This window comes from Phyllostomus hastatus, unplaced genomic scaffold (genome assembly GCF_019186645.2).
Source record: "Phyllostomus hastatus isolate PE091 unplaced genomic scaffold, TTU_PhHast_1.1 phas_contig_551, whole genome shotgun sequence".
NCBI classification, from domain to species: domain Eukaryota; kingdom Metazoa; phylum Chordata; class Mammalia; order Chiroptera; family Phyllostomidae; genus Phyllostomus; species Phyllostomus hastatus.
In genome coordinates, this window is record NW_025333909.1 from 5690584 (window position 1) to 5714416 (window position 23833).

The 23833-nt window shown below is 40.4% G+C and overlaps 3 protein-coding genes across 4 annotated transcripts in view; 2 read left to right on the plus strand and 1 right to left on the minus strand.

The window, feature by feature from the left end:
• MAGT1 (magnesium transporter 1) overlaps nucleotides 1–5215 on the minus strand; it is a 28768-nt gene extending 23553 nt beyond the window's left edge. For both annotated transcript variants that reach the window (XM_045847525.1, XM_045847524.1), the window contains exon 1: nucleotides 5018–5215. In XM_045847525.1, coding sequence (XP_045703481.1) covers nucleotides 5018–5215 — 198 coding nt within the window. The remainder of the gene's footprint in view (nucleotides 1–5017) is intronic.
• Nucleotides 5216–6416: 1201 nt separating this feature from the next.
• Nucleotides 6417–11580, plus strand: LOC123824316 (cytochrome c oxidase subunit 7B, mitochondrial). Its single transcript, XM_045847443.1, has 3 exons — nucleotides 6417–6575; nucleotides 9614–9738; nucleotides 11383–11580. The coding sequence occupies exons 1-3, from the start codon at nucleotides 6536–6538 to the stop codon at nucleotides 11455–11457; spliced, it is 240 nt and encodes a 79-aa protein (XP_045703399.1). The 5' UTR covers nucleotides 6417–6535; the 3' UTR covers nucleotides 11458–11580.
• Nucleotides 11581–14802: 3222 nt separating this feature from the next.
• The window catches only part of ATP7A (ATPase copper transporting alpha), a 102623-nt gene continuing 93592 nt past the window's right edge, over nucleotides 14803–23833 (plus strand). The window contains exon 1 of the mRNA XM_045847397.1: nucleotides 14803–15012. The gene's annotated coding sequence lies outside the window, so the exon portion shown is untranslated. The remainder of the gene's footprint in view (nucleotides 15013–23833) is intronic.

Below are 23833 nucleotides of genomic sequence, written 5' to 3' on the forward strand. Positions count from 1 at the left end.
GAAACATCAGTGTGTGGTTGCCTCTTCTGTGGCCCACACTGGGGACCTGGCCCACAACCCAGGCATGTGCCCTGACTGGGAATCCAACTGGCGACCCTTTGGCTCACAGCCCATGCTCAATCCACTGAGCTACACCAGCCAGGGCTACTTGGGGCTATTTTAGACAAAAAGTGTAAAGCAGTAACAAGTAAGGAAATAGTTTTTTATATAGTTTATCTCCCTTCAATCACAGAGGTATATGATCATTCCAATGAAACAAGTGTATGTGCTTTGAATTAACTATAAATATGTGGAGTCTTCTTAAAGAAAAGTCTTGAATAAACTTTTAATTAGGTCTATGTAAAACATTTACAATATTCCTGTTCCTGTTTATTAACAGACTGGAAAGACCTGATTTTTGGCTATTCAATCTCGAAAGAATTTATCCAGTAGAAGAAATTAGTTCAGTGCAATTACAAATTCTCTAAAAGCTTTTATGAGATTATCACCTCAAAAGACTGCCTAATACAGGGGCCATTAGGTTACTTTCTGAGTTCGTTTTCTTTAAAATGAATTTAAGGTAGATCACAATGAAAGATAAACTAGTTTTAAACTTTTACAATAAAATTGTACAACCATAGCCTAGAATATAATAAGTTATAATTCTTATTCATGATAATCTAATATTTTAATATATCTTAAAGTATGCATCTCTTGAATTGATTTTTTTTGAGAAAATAGCAGCTATTAAAGTAGCTTACCAGCCCTGGCTGGCGTAGCTCAGTGGATTGAGCGCGGGCTGGGAACCAAAGTGTCCCAGGTTCGATTCCCAGCCAGGGTACATGCCTGGGTTGCAGGCCATAACCCCCAGCAACCGCACATTGATGTTTCTCTCTCTCTCTCTATCGCCCTCCCTTCCCTCTCTAAAAATAAATAAATAAAATCTTAAAAAAAAAAAAGACAACTGGTAACTGTTAAAAAAAAAAAAGTAGCTTACCGTCGTCCAATGGTTCTGTGACTTTAAGTAAAATGAAGTATAATAATAAACCCAACTTTAACATAGGTAATTGATATGAACAAGAATTCAGTTCCTATGTTAAAAGGACATTATTTGGGAACCTGCTGTATTTGGAACGCTTAGTATGTATGTATCAGGCAACAACTTCTCTCATTATAGAGTACAGAATTTAGTTCAAACCTCAAAACGACACTGTGAGGCACTATTTTTATGCTCATTTAACTGGTGAGCAACCAGAATCACAGAGGTTAAGTGACTTGGTGACAATGCCCCAAGGTAGTAAGACAGAGCTAGGACTCAAGCTGCCCTTGATCATTCTAGACCAGGGTTTCTCAATGGCACTACTGACATCTTGCGCCAGATCCTTCATTGTTGTGTGCGCCTGCGCTGCACATGGCAGGATGTGGAGCAGCATCCCTAACCTCTACCCAATGGATCCCAGTAGCACCCCTACCCCCAGCTACAAACACCAAAAATGCCTCCAGATATTGCCACATAACCCTTGGGGAGCAAAATTCCCCCCTCCCTCACTGAGAACAGTTCTAAGATGCAAAGGATTTTCACAGTAAGACTTACCGTATTTTGCCATGTATAATGCGCACCCACGTTTGGTGCGCATCATACATGGGATTATTATGGTCGTTATTATACTTATGTGTAATGTGCATCCTTATTTTTTCCTCAAAACTCTGGGCAAGAAGCGCACATTATACATGACAACATATGGTATCTAGGTTTGGGGTTCAATCCCCACATTGAACTCTATCCCTCTCCCTTCCTCCCTAATATCAATAAAGAGATAAAAAATATGAACAATTTTCTCAAAGATCATGCTTTTTCACTTCTATCATGTTGCCTCCAAAAAACACCACCAGATGCAAGGACAAGCAACCTACCTCCTACTACAGGGAAAAAGTAATTCACCATAAAAGTAAAACAAGTCACTACAAAACAAAACTTCATGCCTGGCAGAGAGCATAGTCTTTGGAGTCAGACCAGGGATGGAATCCCAGCTCAGCCTCTAGAGCTGTGCTTCTGTGGACAAACCCCCAATGCCTCTCTTGTTCTATCATCTTTCAAAAGGGGTTAATACTCACTCCGCAGGGTTACTGTGAGGATTAGAGATAATGCATGTTACCCACAGTGCCTGACATAGAGAAGGCATTGAATAAGTATTAGAGAAAAAGTCAACAACATTCCAGTGAAAACACTGTTACAGGTGTAAATAATCAGAGAAGTAGGTGGTACCATTCCATTTAACAACAGACTCCCATGAGGAACTTGAGCGATTTTTAATTATAGTCAATTAGGAGATGTGTCTTTTTAAAAATTTTTTTTAGAGAAAGAACTTTTCTTAAAAAAAAAAAGATTTATGTATTTATTTTTAGAGAGGGAAGGGAGGGAGATAGAGAGAGAGAGAGAGAGAGAAACATCAATGTGCGGTTGCTGGGGGTCATGGCCTGCAACCCAGGCATGTACCCTGACTGGGAATTGAACCTGTGACACCAGGAGATGTGTCTTTTTAAAAAGTGTACTTATAAGGTCAAATATTACCCTCTGTTTAAAGCCAAACCTATTGTGGTAGGTAGACCTGGGGTTTTGTTAAAATAAAATGGTCAAATATCGACAAAGACAACCCTAAGTTTTCTGCAACAGAACACGTATGTATACATTTTTTAAGTTTTTATTTATTTATTTTTAGAGAGAGTGGAAGGGACGGAGAAAGAAAGGAAGAAAAATATGAATGTGTGGGTGATCGTCGTGCACCCACTACTGGGGACCTGGCCCACAACCCAGGCATGTGCCGTGACTGGGAATTGAACTGGCAACCTTTTGGTTCACAGGCCAGCACTCAGTCCACTGGACCACACCAGCCAGGGCAGAACATGTGTATTTTTAAACTGTCTGTAAGTAGCTTTAAATATCACAGTACTCTTTTTTTTAAAGCCTAAAACATCCTCAGTTAGAGGGTAAGGCCTAAAGCACCTTTACCAGCCTATATTTATCCCTTGTTTACTGATGAGAAAACCCAATTTTAGGTTGTGAAACCTGCAAGTGAAAGAACAGAGTCATGACTCCATATACACTCAGTTAATTCATTAATTACTTAGATCTTTCCTGAGGACCTTTTTGACAGACACTGCTGGGTGGTAGGGGAAAGAAAAATTAATTTGTAAGTGTCTGTATTTAAGATACTCCCAGTCTAATAGGAAAGACTGGTGTATGAACAATGATAATAAAATGTGCTGAATTGGTCTCAGTTCACCTGGGGGAACCGGGAAAAGCTTAGTTGAGGAAGAGAGTAATGTTTGAGCTAAGACTTGAAGAGCAGGAAACCTCAGGTGAATGAGGGCTGGGGGTGACAGAGGAGAGAGATACCCCAGCGGAAGTCCAGCAAGTACAGATACAAGCGAATACAGAAGACCAAGGAAGGCAGGTAATTCAGTATGACTACTACAAGGAGGATCTGCGACTGAGACAAGGCTGGAAGAAGTAGACCAGGGACAGGCTACAGAAGCCCTTTTATACTTTGCAAAATACGTGAGAAGGTTTTCAGAATTGCATTTTCGTCTCTGACAACACTATGAAGGATGGGTTTAAGGATGACCCGCCAAAACTTTTGAGAGTGATAAAGGATGTGAACAGTGGGCATGATGTAAAGGGAGTCAGAATCTGTTAACTTTCTAAAAATTTTTGAGATAAAATGCACATAGCAAAATCCATCATGTTAACTATTTTAAAGTATATAGTCCATCGCTGATTCATTTTTTAAGTAATTTATCTCCTGCTAGGCCCCCCTGCTTCTAGGTCAGTGAGAGATTAAATGAATATAGCCCTGGCTGGTGTGGCTCAGTGGACTGAGCACCAGCCTGCAAATGAAAGCTCATGGTTTGACTCCCAGTCAGGGCACATGCCTGGATTGCAGGCCAGGTCCCTGCAGGAGGCAGCCCCATAGCTGTTTCACTCACACATCGATGTTTCTCCCCTTCTCTGTCTCCCACCCTTCCTCTCTCTCAAATAAACATAACTGAACTAATAGAAATACTAGTATTTAAAAATCTTCACTTTTTTTAAAAAAGAATAAGTGGTCACTGTAGAAATTCAGACAATACCAGTACATAAGGCAAAAAGTTAAAGTGTTTCCCTATTTTTAAAAAAATATTTTATTTATTTTTAGGGAGAGGGGAAGGGAGGGGGGAAGAGAGAAAGAAATATGAATGTGTGGTTGCCTCTCATGCGCCCCCTATTGGGGACCTGGCCTGCAACCCAGGCTTGTGCCCTGACTGGGAATGGAACCAGTGATTCGTTAGTTCACAGGTTCGCGTTCAATCCACCGAGCTAACCCAGCCAGGGCTAAGTCACAACTGTTTGAACACTGTGTTAAAATTCCTGTTTGGATTGTTTAACTGTGAGGAAATACTGTTATCCCTTCCACTTGCTAAAGCCAGTAAATTCCACAAGGAGCAATCTTAGTTTTGTTTATTTCTCAATACTAAGGTCCTAGGACAGTGCCTGGCATGCTTGGTATTTGGTAAATGACTGAAAATGGTTTAATAGCTTCCGCCTCCGTAAATTGCTTTGAATCAATTGTTTGGACAATGTAATAAACCTGGCATAGTTTCCCGGTTCAGTTTAATTCTTATATCTCTGAAATGCAAATGCTATAATCAGTTCTTACGTGTCTCTAACGGAGTTACATCTACTGACAGCAGAACACTCAGATATTCTACCCGCTGGACTTAAAGTCGAACTTCCCCCACCAACTGATGGGGCCCATACACATGCACAGGCCTAGAGAAATCAGGTTATCCCATACCCCACCCAACTGTCAGACTCTACATCCACAGAAGACAACGAGTTAGTTTCTTATCTGGCAAACTCCACAACTCCAAAAACGGCAGAACTGCAGCCACCAAAGACACAGAACCGACGGGGAAAGGCGGTCGGGAAAGAGAGAACAGACTCTCTCGAGCTCCACTCACTGGGAAAAGCCCGTGTTGCGGGAAACACCGTCCTTACCTCCTTCTTTCTTTGGGCAGAGGCTAAGGGAACCTCATAAAGCAGCAGCAGCGCCAACGCAATGGTTGCAGAGACACACCAAGGCCATGAATGCGCTGCCATGTTTGTTCCTCTCCCTCCTAAAAGCGAAACTTTCCTCGGGCTGAGTCTGCGGGTTGGGCGTGAGAACAAGCAACTAAAGCCCTTGGCCCTGCTCATTGGTCTAGCTCGGCCCTACAGGGCGAGCTTTCACATTACGTCACTGCGCTCTACCGTGAGACGCCCGCTAAAAGACGGGTCACTTCTCATTGGTCTGCGTTAACCAATAGAAAAAGGATAATCTGGAGGGTTTTCATTGGTCCGCTAAGGATAATGGAGCGCCCCTTCTTTTTACCTAAGGAGGTCGTGCTTTGCGGCTCTTCAATCGGGCGTGCGCAATCGTGAAGCTTTGCGGCTTTTTGAAGTTCGAACTGGCCTAAGGTGGATAGGATTTTTTTCACGGAGACTCATTTAGAAGTCTTTGAAACCCACCTCTTTCATGTAATATCCTAGAAAAAGTGGACTTATGTGATTGGACTATCAGATGTGATTGATGGCATGATAGCATCTTTCTTCGTCCCTCATTTTGCCGTCAAATTATTTCAAATAAAATAATTTTTAAAAGCAGGAAAGCAAAAACATACTTAATATCACTGAGGGCGATTTTTACAAGTGACCCAGCCCTGCCTGGTGTGGCTCAGTTGAGAAAAAGATCGCTCACTGATTCCCAACGAAGGCACGTGTCTGGGTTGAGGGTTCATTCCCGGCTGGGGGCTGCGAGAGGCACCCGATTGATGTTTCTCTTGCACGTCAAAGTTTCTTTCTCTGTTTCTCCTTCCTTCCCCTCTCTGTAAAAAATAAATGAAATATTTTAAAAAAGAGAACGTGTAAGAATTGTACTCTGAATACTCAGCAAGATTCTACAATCAACAATTTGTTAAATTGGCTTCATCACATATTTATCCACATTTATGAATTCTTTTTTATTATCCTTGTATCCTTTCTCTAAATTTAAAATTGTTTAAAAAATAAAAGTTAAACGACTTAGTATGTAGTGATAGGAGGCAAAAAAATCAAAGAAGTGAGGGAAGTTTGGGTGGAACAGGAAGAATTGCTAGTGCGGAGCGAGACACAAACTCAAGCATCTGAAACACTACGTATCTCGAAGCAGGGTCTCAGCTCTCTTCTAAAGGACCCTAAGCCTGGGTTCAAGGTTGGGGGGGTAGGTGTCTCATTCTTCAGTAAAAGACATCGTATGTCATTTGTAAAGCCTGAAACTACGTTTCCCAACAGGCATTTGTCTTCCGTGTTTTAAAGAGGTTACAATTTCTATAGGTTTTCACAGATCGCGCGAGATTTCAGTAAATCTCATTGAAGCACCCTGCCGGAAGCCATTTTGTTTTTCAGGGTTCTTTGCAAGGGTTCTTTGCAAGGGTACTTGACGCGAAGTTCCAGCAAACCGGCAGCTACAGTTGCTGCAGTTCACGCTTCAGCTTCACGATGTTTCCGTTGGCCAAAAACGCGTTAAGTCGTCTCCCAGGTGAGAAAATTTGTAAACAGGTGATTTCCAATGACCTTTTATCCTTTTGCCCTCGTAGTCTTCCCTTCCCTTTTCCTCCACCTGCATCCTGACCTTCTATTCTAAATGGGTGGTCTCTCGCTTCGCCCAAATTGGAAAGATGTCCTTAGCATTATTAGCTTAATTACCCAGTGTTATTGTTGCCGTTCACAGCTCTTTCAGTTACCGGAATCATACCTTAGCCTTTTTTAAATTATTCAGTAGTAACCTACGATTTCAGGGAAGAATAGGCTTGATGGACACCCCTTTGTTCCTTAAGTAATTTCGTTAATTTTTAGCTTTGTGGGTACATTTACCCCCAAATAGAATTCCTGTAACCATAATGGAAGGAAGCTGTAAATCTAGCTCTTCATGTGCTTTTATCACAGGGAGACAACCTGAATGGCAGTCCAGCAGCTTTTTGTTATTTGTGGGTTATTCCTCATCGAAAAGTTAGGAAGGTGCAGGGTAAATTTGACACCAGGATCATGTATTTGGGATGCACTGGATTGGAGAGAGGAAAGTCATTTCCATGATTGATGTGCACTGAAGGTGACCTTGAGTAAAGTGAGTAGTGTTTTTTTTTTAAACGAAAGTGACCTCAAGCAATTATGTAGCTTTTTTAGCCACCTTTTTCTTTTCAGTTTACAGAGCAGTTGGAGTTATAACTAGATGTATAACTAGCTTGTGTTCTGAACACTCAAACAGCTTTGACTATAACCAAAAAATAGTTGCTCAGCTGGGGTTTTTTTTTTTTTTTTGTAATCCAAAATCCTCATCTATTACCTGTTTCACATTGTGCAGACCTCTCTGAACCTCATTTTCCTTCTTTGTAAAATACGGGGTTATTAAACAAAACCTACCCCATCAAGTTCTTGAGGGTTATGAGATTACTAATAGGTGGTAACTAAACCAATTCTTGTCGCGGAGAAGTCTAAAGAAATCTACTTGGGAGACCTGTGTGTTCAGGTCATGAGGTGCTGCAGAATTGTTGGGTAATATTAATATTTTTTTTGCCCTTTGAGCAGGTAGGGCCTTGTTGTAACTCAGGAAAGGGTTTTTTGGGTTGTTTTTGTTTATTTCCAGTGTGGAATTCACAAACTCACTTGTTAACTGCTCTAGAGCAGAATATATAGTGAAATGTTTGTAAATTTGCTCATCCACGTGTAATTAACGGTTAAAAAATTATCAGGCAGTTAAGCCATTAATAAGTAGTAACTATCCTGAAATAACACTTTGTACCATGTAGAAGTAATTATATTCTTAATGTAGTGAATGGTCAAGATTTAAAGATTTTATTTCTTTTTAGAGGGAGAGGGAAAGGGAAGGAGAAAAAGAGGGAAACATCCGTGTGTGGCTGCCTCTTGCACGCCCCCTACTGGGGACTGGCCCGCAACCCAGGCATGTGACTGGGAATTGAACCAGTGACCATTTGGTTTGCAGGCTGGCACTCAATCCACTGAGCCACAGTAGCCGGGGCTGTTTCTTTAATATGCTTTCCATTAGTACATAAGTACCTTTGGGGGCTCTTAAACAATAAGAACCTGCCACTTAGATTGGAGGGGAATTTAAAAACAGCTGGGAATATGCATGTTCGAGTCTTGGCTCTTTCCCAAGCCCTCCTAAGCTCCTCCAGAGACAGTGATAGTAAAAGCAAAGTTTTAATGTGGTCATTCTGCTCAGAAACCTTTGCCTCAACCAAAATAGTGGCCCTCCATGATCCTTTCAGTTTTACCCCCTATTGCTTGTCCATACAAACAAGGGAATTAGTTTTCTAGTATACTGGGTTTTTCTGTCTGCCTCTTTTCAGATTCCCCTTCCCCACATCTATATAACAAAATCCTGCCTGGTATTCAAAGCACTTAGTCAACATTCTTCTTCCTGCCCTGGCTGGCGTACGTAGCTCAGTGGATTGAGCGCGGGCTGGGAACCAAAGTGTCCCAGGTTCAATTCCCAGCCAGGGTACATGCCTGGGTTGCAGGCCATGGCCCCCAGCAACTGCACATTGATGTTTCTCTCTCTCCCTCCCTCCCTCCCCCCTCCCCCTCCCCCTCCCCCTCCCGTCCCTCTCTAGAAATGGATGAATACAATCTTTAAAAAAAAAAATTCTTCTTCCTTGTATTACTGTGATTTGTGTTTACATGCCTAACATCCTCCTCTAGACCAGAAGTTACCTGAGGACAGGGTCTGTGTCTTCCACATTTTAATATACACCATTTCCTTTAGCATAGTACTTGTTAGTAATTTTTTTTAAAAAAATTGAGATTACTCTAGTTTTTGGAGGTCTTGGTTTTCCATTTTTAAGGTCATGAACATTTAGTGTGCTTTAATTTGACATCCGTTTTGAGTCTTTATTTTAAAGATTTTATTTATTTATTTTTAGATAGGGAAGGGAGGGAGAAAGAGAGAGAGAGAAACATCAGTGTGCGGTTGCTGGGGGCTGTGGCCTGAAACCCAGGCATGTGCCCTGACTGGGAATCGAACCTGCGACACTTTGGCTCGCAGCCCGTGCTCAGTCCACTGAGCTACGCCAGCCAGGGCTGAGTCTTTATTTTTTATGTTGAGCACCGCTGAATAAACTTTGGTGAAATTTTAAGTCATAAATATTCAAATGAATGAATAGGAGCCAAGTTCCAGAGGTAATACAAATAGCAATTTGTAGTGAATATTACTGACATAACCTGTTCTTTGTTTTCCTCCCAATACTTCATTATGAAAACTTACAGACACGCAGAAAAGTTGGAACAGTTGTATGATGGGCATCCACATACCCACCATATAGATTCTATAACTAACATTTTGGTATATTTGTTTTGTCACATATCTTTCTATCTGTCCGTCTTATTTTGATGTCTTTCAAAATATGTTACTTTTAGCTATAATATGTTTTAACATTTTTATTGAACTGTATAATACTGCACAGTTAACTTCCTTGGCTTTCTCATTTACCAATGTCAACTATACATGTTCTCTTTTTCCTGATAATTCATAGATATGCTTCTTGATATTTTTTCTTTAAGTTCGAAATATTCAGCAAATAACAGCAAGACAGATCAACCAGAAACGGACACCTGATTTCCATGACAAATATGGTAATGCTGTGTTAGCTGGCGGAGCCATTTTCTGTGTTTCTGCATGGGTATATGTAAGTACCATTGATTGATAATTTCTGGTTGAGATGTTTTTCATTCCTGTTCAGCTTCTGTGTTCAAAATGTTTTCACACAGTAGTATACATTTCTGGTTAAGAGGGACTTGAGAGATTTTCTAATGTAATCACTACCCAGTGCAGGAATTTCTTTGTCAACATTTAGCATTCATCCATCATCTGTTCTTAACATTTCCAGGAACAAGTTGTTTACTTGATCCTAAGGCAGCCAGCCCTTCCCATGATGTGTAGCTATTTTAAAAGGATCACATATTGAGTTAAAATCCACTTTCTTCATATTTTACTGATGATTCCATTGTAACAGATTCGGATCTCGTATCTGTGTATCAACCATTAGATGTTAGAAACATTGCTATCATGTATCCTGGATCTTTCAGATTAACAATCTTTTTTTTTTTTTTAAGAGAAGGAGAGAGACATCAGTCGGTTGCCTCTCACATGCCCCCAACCAGGACAGGGCCTGCAACCCAGGCATGCGCCCTGACAGGGAATCAGACCTGTGACTCCTTGATTTGCAAACTGGCACCCAATCCACTGAGCCACGCCAGCCAGGGCAACAATTTTTTTTTTGTTCTTGTTACATGGTTTCCAGGGTTTTCACCATCTTGGGTCGCTTTCCTTCACTTAATTAGTTTTTCTTCTAAAACTCTGCCCTCTGAACTGAATACAGCATTTCTGGTGGATGAGATACAAAGTGACCTGCTTTCAATATTTTAGGGGGTTTTTCCCATGCTCTAGTTACTAGTCACTGTACTTGCTGGTTAAAAGGAGGAATCTTGCCCTGGCTGGGAGGCTTAGTTGTTTGGAGTATTGTCCTGCACACCAGAAGGTTGTGGATTCGATTCCAGGTCAGGGCACATACCTAGGTTGTGGGTTTGGCGCCTGTAGGAGGCAGTTGATGGATGTTTGTCTCTCCCTCTCCCTTCCTTTCTCTAAAATCAATGAATATGTCCTCACATGAGGATTAAAAAAAATAGGGGTCTTGAAGTTATAATAAATCTACAAGTTGATTTTAAAAGGTAGGAGTCAGTGCTTGCCTTAATAAACGAAGATACTTTATAATAGGCTTTTTTCACTCTGATTTTGATCTTCCCAAGACCAGATATACTATTAAAATAAGCATGTGTACTTAATTAGAAGAGTGAACAGATGTTGAACAAACATGTGTTGGGGCACTTTTGGAGGTGAAGTGCTCCTTCATGAAGGGATATTATAAAAGTGCTTTTCCAGCAGTGTATAGGTAGCTGGGCATGAATGAATCAACATTTTGAGGAGGTACTATAAAATGTGAAATACAAACCTGGTTAATTAAATAAAGTTAAAAATTCATTTCCTTGGTCATACTAGCCACATTTTAATAACCTCTGTGGCCGTGGTTACAGTACTGGCCAGTGCGGATCACAGATTTCCTGCATCAGGAACTTCTGTTGAACAGCATGGCTCTAGAGAATTAGGACAGCGATTAGATTTGCCTGCAGAGGGCACTATATCCCGGTGAGTTTCTGTTTGGTTTTCACCTATAGAGCAGAAGAATGACTTTGTCACTTTTAAGAAGTAGTCTCCAAGGAAGAATGGATTCTGGTTTAAACATGTATAACTGACAGCATTTTAATTCTTACAGACAGCAACACAAATTGGAATAGAATGGAACCTGTCCCCTGTTGGCAGAGTCACCCCAAAGGAATGGAGAGATTAGCAGTCTTCGCAGCTGGTGCAATAATTGTCTCAAAATCAACTCACAGTTGATGCCAAGTGAAAGCACTGTGTACCCCCTAAAATATGGCATGATTGATAAAATAAAGTACATTTGAAACCTTCATTGTAGGTTTGTTTATTTCTCTTGTGAATGAAACCTTGAATGAAAGCTTGATGACTTTTCATTTATTTAACCTTTGTGTTAAGAAAATCAAAATGGTATACAACATCTTAAATAGAATTTCTACATGAGCTAGTGGGAAAGTAAAATTTGGTTATCACCTGGAAGTCGACTTCATAGTAGACTGAAATTATATTTCATGAATAAGTACTCACAGCATTATTTTAGGTCGTCTTTGAGCTAAAATGTGATATCCAGATCTTGGCTACGTCTCCTACTTTGTACCTCTTATTTATGTTTATATTTGAAATTGGCATTATTAGTTCTTTTCACTTCTGCCAGGAGAACTTGGGGTGCCACTGGGCTCAAGGTCAGAGCATTCCTATCAAATGTACTCCTAGGATGTCTCAGGACTAACTAGCTTCTTGGTTCCCTTGGCACATTTATTTTTAATTAGACCTTTAGATTTTTTAGTATACTTATCTGAGATGTTTATGGTGTTATTAAAAAATCTGTTGAATACAGTTGTTCACTTAACCCACTATCACTGAGCTCTGCACTGTTTTATTTTTTACTGAATATTGGAGTGAGACTGGTTAATAAAATTATGTAGGTTTTAGAAGTACAATTCTATAGTTCACCGGCAGTGCACTGGTGGTGGGAACACAGCTTGGTACAACCACTATGGGGAAAAGTGTGGAGGTTCCTTAAAAAATTAAAAATAGAACTGTCTTATGACCCAGCAATTCTACTTCTGGGAGTATATCCAAATAAACCAAAAACACTAGTTTGAAAGAATATATGCACCCTATGTTCCTAGCAACATTATTTTGAGTAGCCGGGGTAGGGAAGCAACTCAAGTGCCATTAACAGAGTGGATGAGAATGGAATACTACTTGGCTGTAAAAGAAGAATGAAGTCTTACCTTTCACAATAGTGTGACTTCTCTGACCACTTTGCTCCACGCCTGAAGCTGGTGCAGAAAAATATTGAATGCTAACTGAAAGATAAAAAAATCTTGTGTCTGTAGAATGTAGGCATGTGATTTACTTTAAAAGCATTGCCAATTTCAAAATGTTACTTATTGAAGGGCTATCAAGTGTTTTGAATTAGGGTGAATGTCGTGAGTCCTATTGTTAATTTCACCCTAAAACATTTTTGTGGGTGTGGTTTAGATTCCTTAAGCTTACTTAGAACTAGGTATCATGGTAGTTATAGAGGCATAAATGTTGAGTTCTCACCTTCATGACTTTTACTGGAGATATTGATAACCACTTTGTAAGCATTTTGGGGACACTGAATGGACTTCAACCACACAAAAACTTGATTTCTTGAAACATTCCCTTCTATTTGAAATCTCAGTTTAAACAATATCACAATCAGCCCTCCCTGGTGTGGCTCAGTGGATAGGGTGCCGGCCTATGAAGCAGGGAGTCACTGGTTTGGTTCCTGGTCAGGGCACATACCTGGGTTGTGGGCCAGGTCCCTGGGGGTTGGAGGGGGGCACATGAGAGGCCATCACACATTGCTGTCTACATTTCTTTCCTCTCTAAAAATACATTAAAAATTTCTTTAAATAATACAACCATAACATTGTAATAAGCTTATGCATTGACAAGGAATATTAGGGTTGATCCTTTTAGAGACAGGAGGTGTTTTAGAATGAATGGGTTGGTGACTAAGGAAGGATGTACACACCTTGGGTCTTGCAGTTTATAATGATAAACTTCATAGAACTAGAGAGCTAGTAGGTTGATACTCTTCTGATAAAAGTTTTCCAGAAGATAAACCTGGGTTTCTGCCTTTAACCATTTGTTTGGAAGCTCAACGCGGCATTAATATTGTAGTTAAAAAGTAACTTGCTTACAATTGGCAGTCCACTTAAGAGCTATTTAAATTTCATGTGATGTATTTTTAAGATTTTAAAATTGCAGGTAAATGTGTATCTTAATGGTTAAGGCTGTGCACACTGACAACTAGAAGTTCTTGACTGGGAAGGTAAGGAGTTTTGAAGGTAATTTATGTGTATCGGTGTTGAGGGGGAAGGAATAATTCTTTCTGAAATAATTATAGGCCTATAATTTCCATCTGCAGGCAGTTTAGGTGTCAAGGCTTAATAGGAATCTGACAACAGATAGGATGTAAATTATTTCAAACATGCTTATTGTGTGTTAGGCACTTGTAAGCCTTTTTTCAAATACTAACTTATTCTTTGTAGTTTCTGTACTATTTTGAGTTCCACAACATTATTAGACTTGATAGTCTTTTTATGAGAACTGGGTTCGAGTGGTTGCTGTTGAAAATATAAATAATCGTGTAATTATTTTCCCCTGCATCTTATGACAGATATTTAATGAAACGAAATATGTAAAGACTATATGTCTATTTGAAGTTAGTGAGATGGAGCCTCACCCGTTACACTTAACGTTCATGGTTTTAAAAATGGTAGGATTTTGCTGCTTTTTGAAAGGTCAAATTGGAAAACAAAAGAATACATTTTTCTCAAGTGATTTCTGTAGCATTTATTGCAGTGTCGTTACATTTTATGCATCGTATTTCTCTCTCAAACTCATGGTGATATATACTGTAATATTTTTGCACCCTTGGAATGCTAGGTTTTTAAGTGCTGAATAAATGAAAGAATAAATGTGGAAGTGATTTAGAGCTTGGAGTGGTGATGTGAAGGTACTGTGCGGTGGGATTCCTGCACTTTCAAGAGTAGAAATTTAGATGTATGAACTAAATATATAAAAAAATTTGTGAATTCAGAATTTTTTGAACTCACTTTTCAGTGGCGAGACGAGAGGAAGTTGATAGTTGTAACATTCACATCTGGCGGTAGGCTGTCCAGTCCGACAGAAGTACGTTAATTTCATGCTCGGTTAGGCTGTTAACTACTGGGAAGATTATTGATTTACAAGGAACCGTATGGTACTTCTTGGCTGGAGGCTAGGAAACTCCAGATGACAGAAGTTTGAGTGGCTTTTTAAGAAAACGTCCTGTTTGGTTTCGGGTCGCTGAAGGGGAAAGGAGGCACTCCGCGGCACCGAGATGACTTTCCCACCGACGCCGTGTGCTCGCCAGGGGGCAGTAGAGGACGGGAATGCACGTCTCTACCCGCGGCGCGTTCCCCGTCACGTGACGCGTCGGTTTCCCCCGCCTCGGCCGCCACGCTTCCGGCCCAGGACTCACCCGGAAGTGGGGGGAGGGCGAGAAGGAGGGGTGAAGGCTGCCGGCGGGCGGCAGAGGGTGGAGGAAGAGAAGCGGCAGAGGTAGGAGTTGCCGCCGCCTCCGTCGCCGAGACCACTGCCGCGGCCACAGCCACCGGCGCTGCTATGATTTCTCCCGACGCGTGAGTTCGGAGCCTCCGCGCGTGAATTGGTCGCTGTCACGGGCTGCGTAGCTCCGGAGGTTTAACCGTAGGACGAAAACCAGGTTAGTCCTTTCTCGGCTTCCAGTCCTCCCCTTCCACTAGACCAGGGTACTGTATTGTCAGCCTCTACTACTGAGTGGGGCAAGAAGGTCATTTTAATCTGGGGCAGTCTCCGAACTCTCGGTTCTTTACAACTCCGGTGTTTAATCACGCTCGGGTTTTACCTCCCCTTACCCAGGATTGCCGATGGGAAATGAAGTCCCGATCTGTGTTAATTTCTTGTACCCTCCTGGGGTACTTTCCTGATTATCCGTGGCCTATCTCATTACCTAATTAATTGAAGGTACAAAAAAGGTCTGTGCAGGGTGTCGGAAGTTACACAGATTGATCATCATTTATGAAATAATATGTAAAAATATCTCGCTGCTTGTCTCGCTCTGCGAGGAGAAGCTAAACTGAGAGAGCGCTCTTGTTTCCCTCCATTCCATTTTGCCCATGCTGCCCCCATCCAGTAAAGTTACTTGCCCTCCTTGTCGCACCCGGTGGCATCTTTACATTTGTCACGTTTTCTCGTAGGCGGCGAGGTTATCTTAATCAACAACTCTTATTGTTTCACAAGTCACTAGTTTTCAGCACCTCGTCTTTGTTTTAATTACAGCCTGTTCACCTGCAGTAATATGGCTTTGTATTGAGAGTGTGTGCACAACATTTAATTAGGTGATAGTGATGTCTGAGGGGAGGTGGGGGACACACACAAAAAATACGACAGAGTCACTGGCCACAAAAGAGTTTGCACTGGAGTAGTTGAATTTAGTCCTGAAGACAATGGGTTAGAGCAGCTCCGCCAATTGAATAATTAGGCTACCTATCTCACCCTCTTTAAAGAATATTTCGAGCTGAGATTTTATTTTTTATCTTTCAGACTTTCTTATATGTACAGTGATGACATGAGAGGGCTTTTTAAAATACTGGCGAGTCTCACAATGGAGTAAGAAAGACTGATACACCCTTGTAGTCTCAACATATATTAGAAACAGACAGGCATTATGAGAATAGAGGGAAAGGAGCATTTGAACTAGGCCTTGATAAATGGATAGCGTTTACCTTTGTAGGGGAGGGCAGGACAGGTAGAAAAAATGCGAGCAAAGGCTTGGGGGGCCAAAAACATGCAGGACATCCAGCAACACTACTTCATCCCTATTTCTAACATAGTCACATGTTGAAAGATTTCACTGGTTAAGACAAAAAAAATACAGAATACAAGGCTGGTAACCAAAAGCTTATGTACATCCAGTCAAGATGGTGGAATAGAATAGAGTAGAATTGAAACATAAAAGCAAATTGAAATCACACATACTTTCTTCGCCTCGCAATATATCCACTCTTTTAAAGGTTTTTGTTTTTTGTTCTTCTGTATTAGTGAGACTTTGTAACCTTATTAACATTAAACATTTCATCCATAGCAAAAGCTTATATAAAGAAAAAATACATGAAATGACAAAGACAGTGTTAATGTATGATATTTATTTCTAATGTAAACTCAAGTCTAAAAGAGGAAAAAGTGAAGCTAGCTGTACTTCAATTCTGATTGAGTGTTGTGTCGAAATACACTTTGGAATCATTTTTATGTTTTTTTTTTATTTAATCTTTATTGTGTCTTTTCCATTACCATTTAGTCCCCTTATACCCCTCTCCCTTCATGGAGTCGTTTTTTAAATTGTTGGGAATGAATAACAACTTTGTCTAAGGTCAGAAGCCGTTCCAGGTTTTCCCCAAGGAATTTGTGCATTTCCTTTACTCTTCTAAACTGATTGCTCTACTAGTCTTTTTAACGTGATAGAAACGATTCTTTTCCAATCATAGTCTTTCCCCCCCCTTTTTATTGTATTTTTCCCATTACTATTTATCTCCTTTATACCCTCTTCCACCCACCTCTCCCTCCAATCATAGATTTGTGGCTTCTAGGTAGTGTTAGCTTAAACAGTAATCCCTCCACAGAGGATAGGTCTGTAATGCATGTACTTCTTTTAAAAGTACATGCAAGAAGCAGTGAAATTTATTTGAAAATGACAAGAGAGCAAGGAAAAATAACCCCGGCTTAACACACTACAATCTTTACTTCTCTAAGGGCTCTGAGGCAATACATTCCTTTTTTATAAATCCTTGTTTGGATTTGACATCTCAGTGAGTGACAATAATCTTTATTTGTCACTTGGTAAATTTTGAGAAGAGATTTGTCTGAGATAGTACAGGTACTGACATAGGTGAATAACATTTGGGAGTTTTGTCTCAAACTTGACTCATCTTTGTTAAAGGACAGTAGAACATTTAAAGGTTTCACAGAGTTTTGCTTCACTCAGTGATCTCTCTTAGGACATAAATCAAGATGGGGGCAGGGAGCGGGGAGGCAGGCAACAGTCAGGCCTATTCATTTCAGTTTACCATCCCAGCAGTCACGTTTTTCACTTACAAATTTGTCTTCAGGTTGACTTCATGTGATATAACTTACTGACTTGCTGAGATAGTATGGCAGGAAGTAATACATCACAATACCTTTGGAATGTGTTTCATTAAAGTGAAAGCGTAGATTTCCTTTCTGGTTTCATACATGTGTTCCCAGTTTCTCCAGCACTGTTAGAAAATGTAAGTGATTTCCTTATCCTGTGGGCTCAAATGTGTGGGAGATTGGTAGGTTACAGCAGTTTTCACAGATACTTCTTTCCTGGAAAGAAACAGTAAAATATCCCCATTTTCAACTAATTAGGTGCACTTTGTCCCATGTTTTTCACCCACATTGAGAATTATACAGCTATGGGTCAAGGATTTTTTAACCTGTTTTAAAATTTACAATTCTGTAGTGTAGAATTTTCACTTTTCCAAACCTATAATCAGAAGTGCATTTTAGCAATTAACTGATTGAAATAAATGGGTTATTTCACATCTTAGGGAAATTGTTTTAGTTTGCCCATTTACCATAGTTGATTTTGTTTGTGAAAACTAAAGCATTTGGTTTTATGCAGAATCAACCAATGAATGTATAACTAAGTGGAACAACAAATTGATGTCTCTCGCGCATGCTCTCTCCCTCTTTCTCAAATCAATAAAAAAAAAGAGTTGATTTTTTTTTCAGCAAACAAAGTCTTAACAGCTTAGCTGTTAAAGAGTTACACATGTAATCTCCTTTTTGACCCTTGGACTTAGACAATAGCAGGAAAAAAAGAAGGTATTTCATTGTTTTTGGTCATGCTAAAATTATTTGTGCTAAGAATTCTAATTGAATTATTAATTATTAATTTAATAATATAAATACAGTGTCCATTATTTATAAATATATTTATTATATTAAAACACTAATATTAATTTACTTGTATACAGCTGGTTTCACTTTGGTCAGTAAAGGCTTTCCCTTATTTTACTATACCACTTTACTGTTAATTCTAAATATCAGTTTTTAATTCAGACTTATAGCTACAATATCTTACTATTGATTTCTAATCACAACTGTACGCTCATTTTTATGTATTAACAATTGGATTGGTGTCACAGGTCTTCAAGTATTTTCCATCTACAGCAGTGTTTTTTCTTGCTTTTTCTAGTTACATGATAAAAGGATAAACCTTCGTAGTCTTCAGATAGTTTTAAAGCCTTAAATTCATGTATGATCGATAAAGGAAAAATTTGTTTAGTACAGTGTGTTATTTGACCTTGAGTATCAGGTTATCATTAGGATTGTTCACTGTGTTATTACAGAAGTACCCACAAATTCCTTTCTTATTATCTTTAGAGCAAATGGTAAGTTACGGGATCCTGAAATTTTTACTGTTTCTGTTGTTGTTGCAGATAAGGGAAGACCAGAGCCATTTCTCCGTCTGTTGTGGAAAAATAAATCTGGTACTTTGTCTGTTATTTGTACTTTGGTGAGAGTTGACATATACTTTCATAGGGCAAAATTTGCTTTAAAGATTTTATTTATTTAGTTTTTAGAGAAGGAAGGGAGGGAGAAAGAGAGAGAGAGAGAAAGAGAGAGAAACATCAATGTGCGGTTGCTGGGGGCCGTGGCCTGCAACCCAGGCATGTGCCCTGACTGGGAGTCGAACCTGTGACACTTTGGTTCACAGCCCGTGCTCAATCCACTGAGCTACGCCAGAGAGGGCTTCATAGGGCAAAATTTTATTCCTAGACCTAGCAAATGGCTAAACTGAGACTAGCTAGTCAGTCTGGCTTGAGAACCTGTGCTCTTATCTAACAAAAAAAATGAACTGAATTTTTTTCTTTAAAATAATTTTTATTGTTCAATTTCAGTTGTCCCCATTTCCCCCTATTACTGTCCCCTGCCCCCCTTGCACATCAGTCCTACTCCCCCATTGTCCATGTCAATGGGTCCTTTATACATGTTCCTTGACTTGACCCTTCCCCTTCTTTCCCCCATTTTCTCCCTCCCTCTCCCTTCTGATCACTCAATTTGTTCTTTATTTCCACGTGGACTGCATTTTTTTTAAAAGAACATAGACATTTGAGCAGAATTTGGGCTAATGAATTAAGTGCCTTGTTTGTCCTAAAGAGAGAAATGCCCAGTTATCTTCTTTGGAAGTATGAACAAATTGATTTGATGATTAAAGGTTAAAGTAGTGGTAGCCGAAAATTCCCTTGGTAGTTTCAAACTAAATTCAAAAGTAAGCACCCATAGTTTTGTTTTCTGATGTTTAAGATGGTGTTAGTCTTATTTTATTTGTATTCTCAGAGTGTTCCAGGAAAAGAAATGGTTTATGTTTGTTTGTTTATTTGTTTTATTTATTTACTTTTAGAGAGAGGGGAAGGGAGTGAGAAAGAGAGGGAAAAGAACATTGATGTGTGAGAGAGACATCGATTGGTTGCTTCTGACACTGGTGCCCCCAACTGGGGACCTGGCCCACAATGCAGGCATGTGCCCTGACTGGGAATTGAACCAGCAACCTTTCGGTTTGCGGGCCGCCACTCAATTCACTAAGCCACACCAGCCAGGGCTGTTTGTTTTATCGTCTTGAAAGTGAGCACATCTTTGAACTTGGTTAGACTTTGATGTTTCTAATAACATGTTTAGAATTTAAACTGTACTAAGAGATCATGCAATAAAAGCTGATGAACATAAATTGGAACATTGCTGGTTACAGTTTCCGGACTACTGGATATTATTATCTTGATAACTTCAAGGCATCTTCATTTCGCCACTGTATCGTGATGTGCTCATTTAGAGGCACTGCAACATAGAATTAAGAATGGGGTGTGTGGCACCAGACTGGCACCTGGGTGGGAATCTCATCCAGCTCCTCTGCTTACTGCTCATGTCACCCTCCACAGATTTCTTATCTCTTTTGCCTCAGTTCCTCCAAGTTTCTGAAATGGTGTCAATAACAATACCTGCCTCTTAGTATTGTCAGTGAGTTCGTACAAGTAAAGCCCTAAAGGAGTGCCTGGCAGGTAGTGAACACACAAAGTGTAGTTACTATTATTCTTTACATCCATCATTTACTGTAAATGTAGTTTTAGCAACCTGCATAATAGAATTTGAAATTACAGTTTTGCTGTACCATTAATTAGTAGACTATAGGAGCAATATACTAATCAATCAGTACCTGCAAGCAGTATTTATTGGGTTGACCAAAAGTTCATTGGGGTTTTTCTTCCATAAGATGGCTCTAGTAGCACTTAGTTATCTTTAACTTCATTGGAAACAATTGTGTTAGATTGGATTGTGACAGCTGTCATATCAATGTACATTTATTTTTAAAGATTTTAATATTTATTTTATAGAGTGGGGAAGGGAGGGAGAAAGAGAGGAAGAGAAACATCAATGTGTGGTCCTTTTTCACATGCCCCCTACTGGGGACCTGGCCCACAACCCAGGTATGTGCTCTGACTGGGAATCGAACCAGCGACCCTTTGGCTTGCAGGCCAGCACTCAATCCATTGAGCCACACCAACCAGGGCTCAATGTGCGTTTTAAAAACACAATCAAAATTGGTGAATTTTTGTGTAGCCATTTTAATATTGAAGATGGAAGAAAATAAGCAACATATTCGGCATATTATGCTTCGTTATTTCAAGAAAGGTAAAAATACAGCTGAAACACACACACAAAAAGATTTGTGCAATGTATGAAGAAGGTGCTGTGACTGGTCAGATGTGTCTAAAGTGGTTTGTAAAGTTTTGTGCTGGAGATACCTTGCTGGACAATGCTCCACGGTCAGAGAGACCAGTTGAGGTTGATAGCGATCAAATCAAGATGTTCATTGTTGAGAACAAGCAACGTTCTACCACGTGGGAGATAGCTGACACACTCAAAATATCCAAATCAGTAAAGTTATTGGGGAAAATGAAAAATGTGTCTTTTATGTCATGGAGAAAAACCATACAGACTTTTTGGCCAACCCAATAATTTCTACATTGCACCGTAGAAAATGGAAAACTCAGACTGGGAGGATCTAGTAGCCTACAATACACCTACAGTATGCCGACATGCCATCTCGAAACTCATCGTGACAGCTAGCAAGTCCTATTGTTGTGCGTGGGTCACCGGCCAGCAGTGACCACGGAACGCTGTGGATGGCTCGACAATACTCGAGAAAAAACACACATGCACAGAGACAGACTAGTTTCTGTGGGGAAGTAGGGACGGAATGGCCACCCCCCCTAGTGGGGAGCGCGCTGATTTACCATCCATACCTGCTTTTATTAGGCTCATTTTGCATAATAATTCAGGTAAAGTACAGTACTCATTAGGGGGAAGTAAGGAACTATAGAAAACAAAGAACTCTGCCGGTCTATTGAGTTGGGGGGTCAAAGAGCTGTAAGACTGAGGAACAAATTAACTTCCTCCTAAGACCCTTCTCATTCAACTGAGAGCATTCTAAACAAAGAAGGTTTCACAGTAATTCACATGTTCTTTCTTAGGCCTGATCACCCCCGGGAAATCCGCACTTCTCAGTACCGAGCTGTACTACCCTGTCATTGTTTCAGGCTTAGGTGGAGCAAGGGAACTAAGGCAACCAAGACATAAGGAGATTTTCTTCCAGACGCTGAGAACTCAGGCTATGTCAAAGCCGAGGAGCGAGGGTCCATCACCCCCCTTTTGCTGCAGCCCCCCCAAGTCCTTCTTTTGGGGGGCCTCCCAAAGTGATCGTGCCTGGCTTAGGTCGCTTTCCCCCGTGGGGAATCTTACCCGTCTTTGGCTAACCGACCAAGCTTTTTGGGGTTCAGTCATGAATAAAGCAGCAGAAGCAGCATTCCTGCCAGGGAGATAAGCTTTTGTCTCCTTGCTGGCTTACGGTTCCAAGGGCGTTCCTTTAGCCTTAGCTAGGCGGGGGTTTCAGCCTCTGATACCAGTCAGGGCGGTTCCCAACATCCTATCACCCTGATATACTCATTCTGTTTCTCCACCGATCTTCTTGTAGAATTAGTGAGAGACAGACTCTGGGCTGTTGAGATTTTCTAGATTGTTTTTCTAATTGCCAAATGCTCAACCAAACTTCTACTGATATGTAAAATGTAGGCAATGGAAAAGGCTTTATTCATGTCTAACCTTCTCTGCGAAATAACTGAATTTTTACAAAGTTGAGTACAAGTTGAGTTTGTATGTTGAATTACATCAGAACTCCAATTAATAAGTGTTTATTATGTTCTTGTACATCTAGTGCTTACATCGGCTCTCTGTAGTATGCAAAGATTCATAAAGCATTTGCTCTGTTGTCTAGCCAGAGAAAGAAGTCTAATACCAAACAATTACAGAGAAATTAGGTGCTACACTACGAATCTTATTTCAAGGGTATTCAGGGTTCAAAAAGAAGGTGGGTACAAGTATTTGATAGTGCTTTTCATGGAGGAGGTGGGACTTGGGTTCATTTATTCACTCAACGATTATTTGAGTAGCTACCATGTATAGTGTGCTGGGGATATCGTAGTAAGCACAGCAGATATGGTCCTGTTTTGTGGAGCTTCCAGACAAGTAATGTGATAGGATTTAAATATGTGGAAGAGAACATTCTGGGTGGGGAGAACCATCTAAATAAAACAAATCAGAAAGAAATGGCAGGCATGGGCCCGTGGCAGTGACGGCACTTGCCTGATTGTAGTAGAGATTTTATGTCGGAGAGGAGTATTGAAAAGGATAGATGTGGACCATCTTTTGAATGATTTCAACAGCTCTTTAAGTCTGTCAGAAGTAGGGTAGAGCAGTCTTGTGGGACCGAGCCCTTAACCCATGAGATCTGACACTGTCTCCAGGTAGACAGCGCCAGAGTTCATTGAATTGTAGGGCACTCAGCTGATGTCACAGAGATTTGATGCTCGGTGGGAGAAATCCACGCACATCTGGTGTCAGAAGTACTGTGACTGTGGTCATAGTATGAGAGTGAAAGAGAAACACGGGAGGGAAGGCTGGGTTTTTCCAGTACAGTCCATCGTGTTGTGAATGCTTTCAACAGCTGTTTAATCTGTGCTAAATTCCTTTGCATACCCTGTTTTGGAGAGTTAGGAGCATGGGCTTTGGAGTCATACTGACTTAGTTTGGTACCATCTCTGATGTGTTTCCTGAGTTTAGAAGTTTGTATGAAGTTTTCCTAGTGACACAACTATAAAGGCAATAAAATGATATTTACACGGCAGCTGGGGTCAGTAACCCAAGCAGCACTAGATAACAGTGGAGAGCAGTGTACGCATGACGTGCCAGTGGGAAGCGTGAGAAGTTGGGAGAAGTAGAAGGTTAGTCCAGGAAAGGAAATGCATTCTGTGATGCTTAGTGGAATGCCATCAGAAATGTCTTCGAGCAAAACTGACTGCATTGGCCTAACTTTTGGTTTTGGTTGTCTTTCTGTAAGAAAAAGGAGGAGAAACGTAACTGCAGTCATT

What these genes read in the sequence shown, in the direction of transcription:
- LOC123824316 (XM_045847443.1), top strand. Translation starts at nt 6,536, where the DNA reads ATGTTTCCGTTGGCCAAAAACGCGTTAAGTCGTCTCCCAG. An exon ending in CGCGTTAAGTCGTCTCCCAG is followed by an intron (nt 6,576 to 9,613) that starts GTGAGAAAATTT and finishes TTTTTCTTTAAG; the next exon opens with TTCGAAATATTCAGCAAATA. An exon ending in GTGTTTCTGCATGGGTATAT is followed by an intron (nt 9,739 to 11,382) that starts GTAAGTACCATT and finishes TAATTCTTACAG; the next exon opens with ACAGCAACACAAATTGGAAT.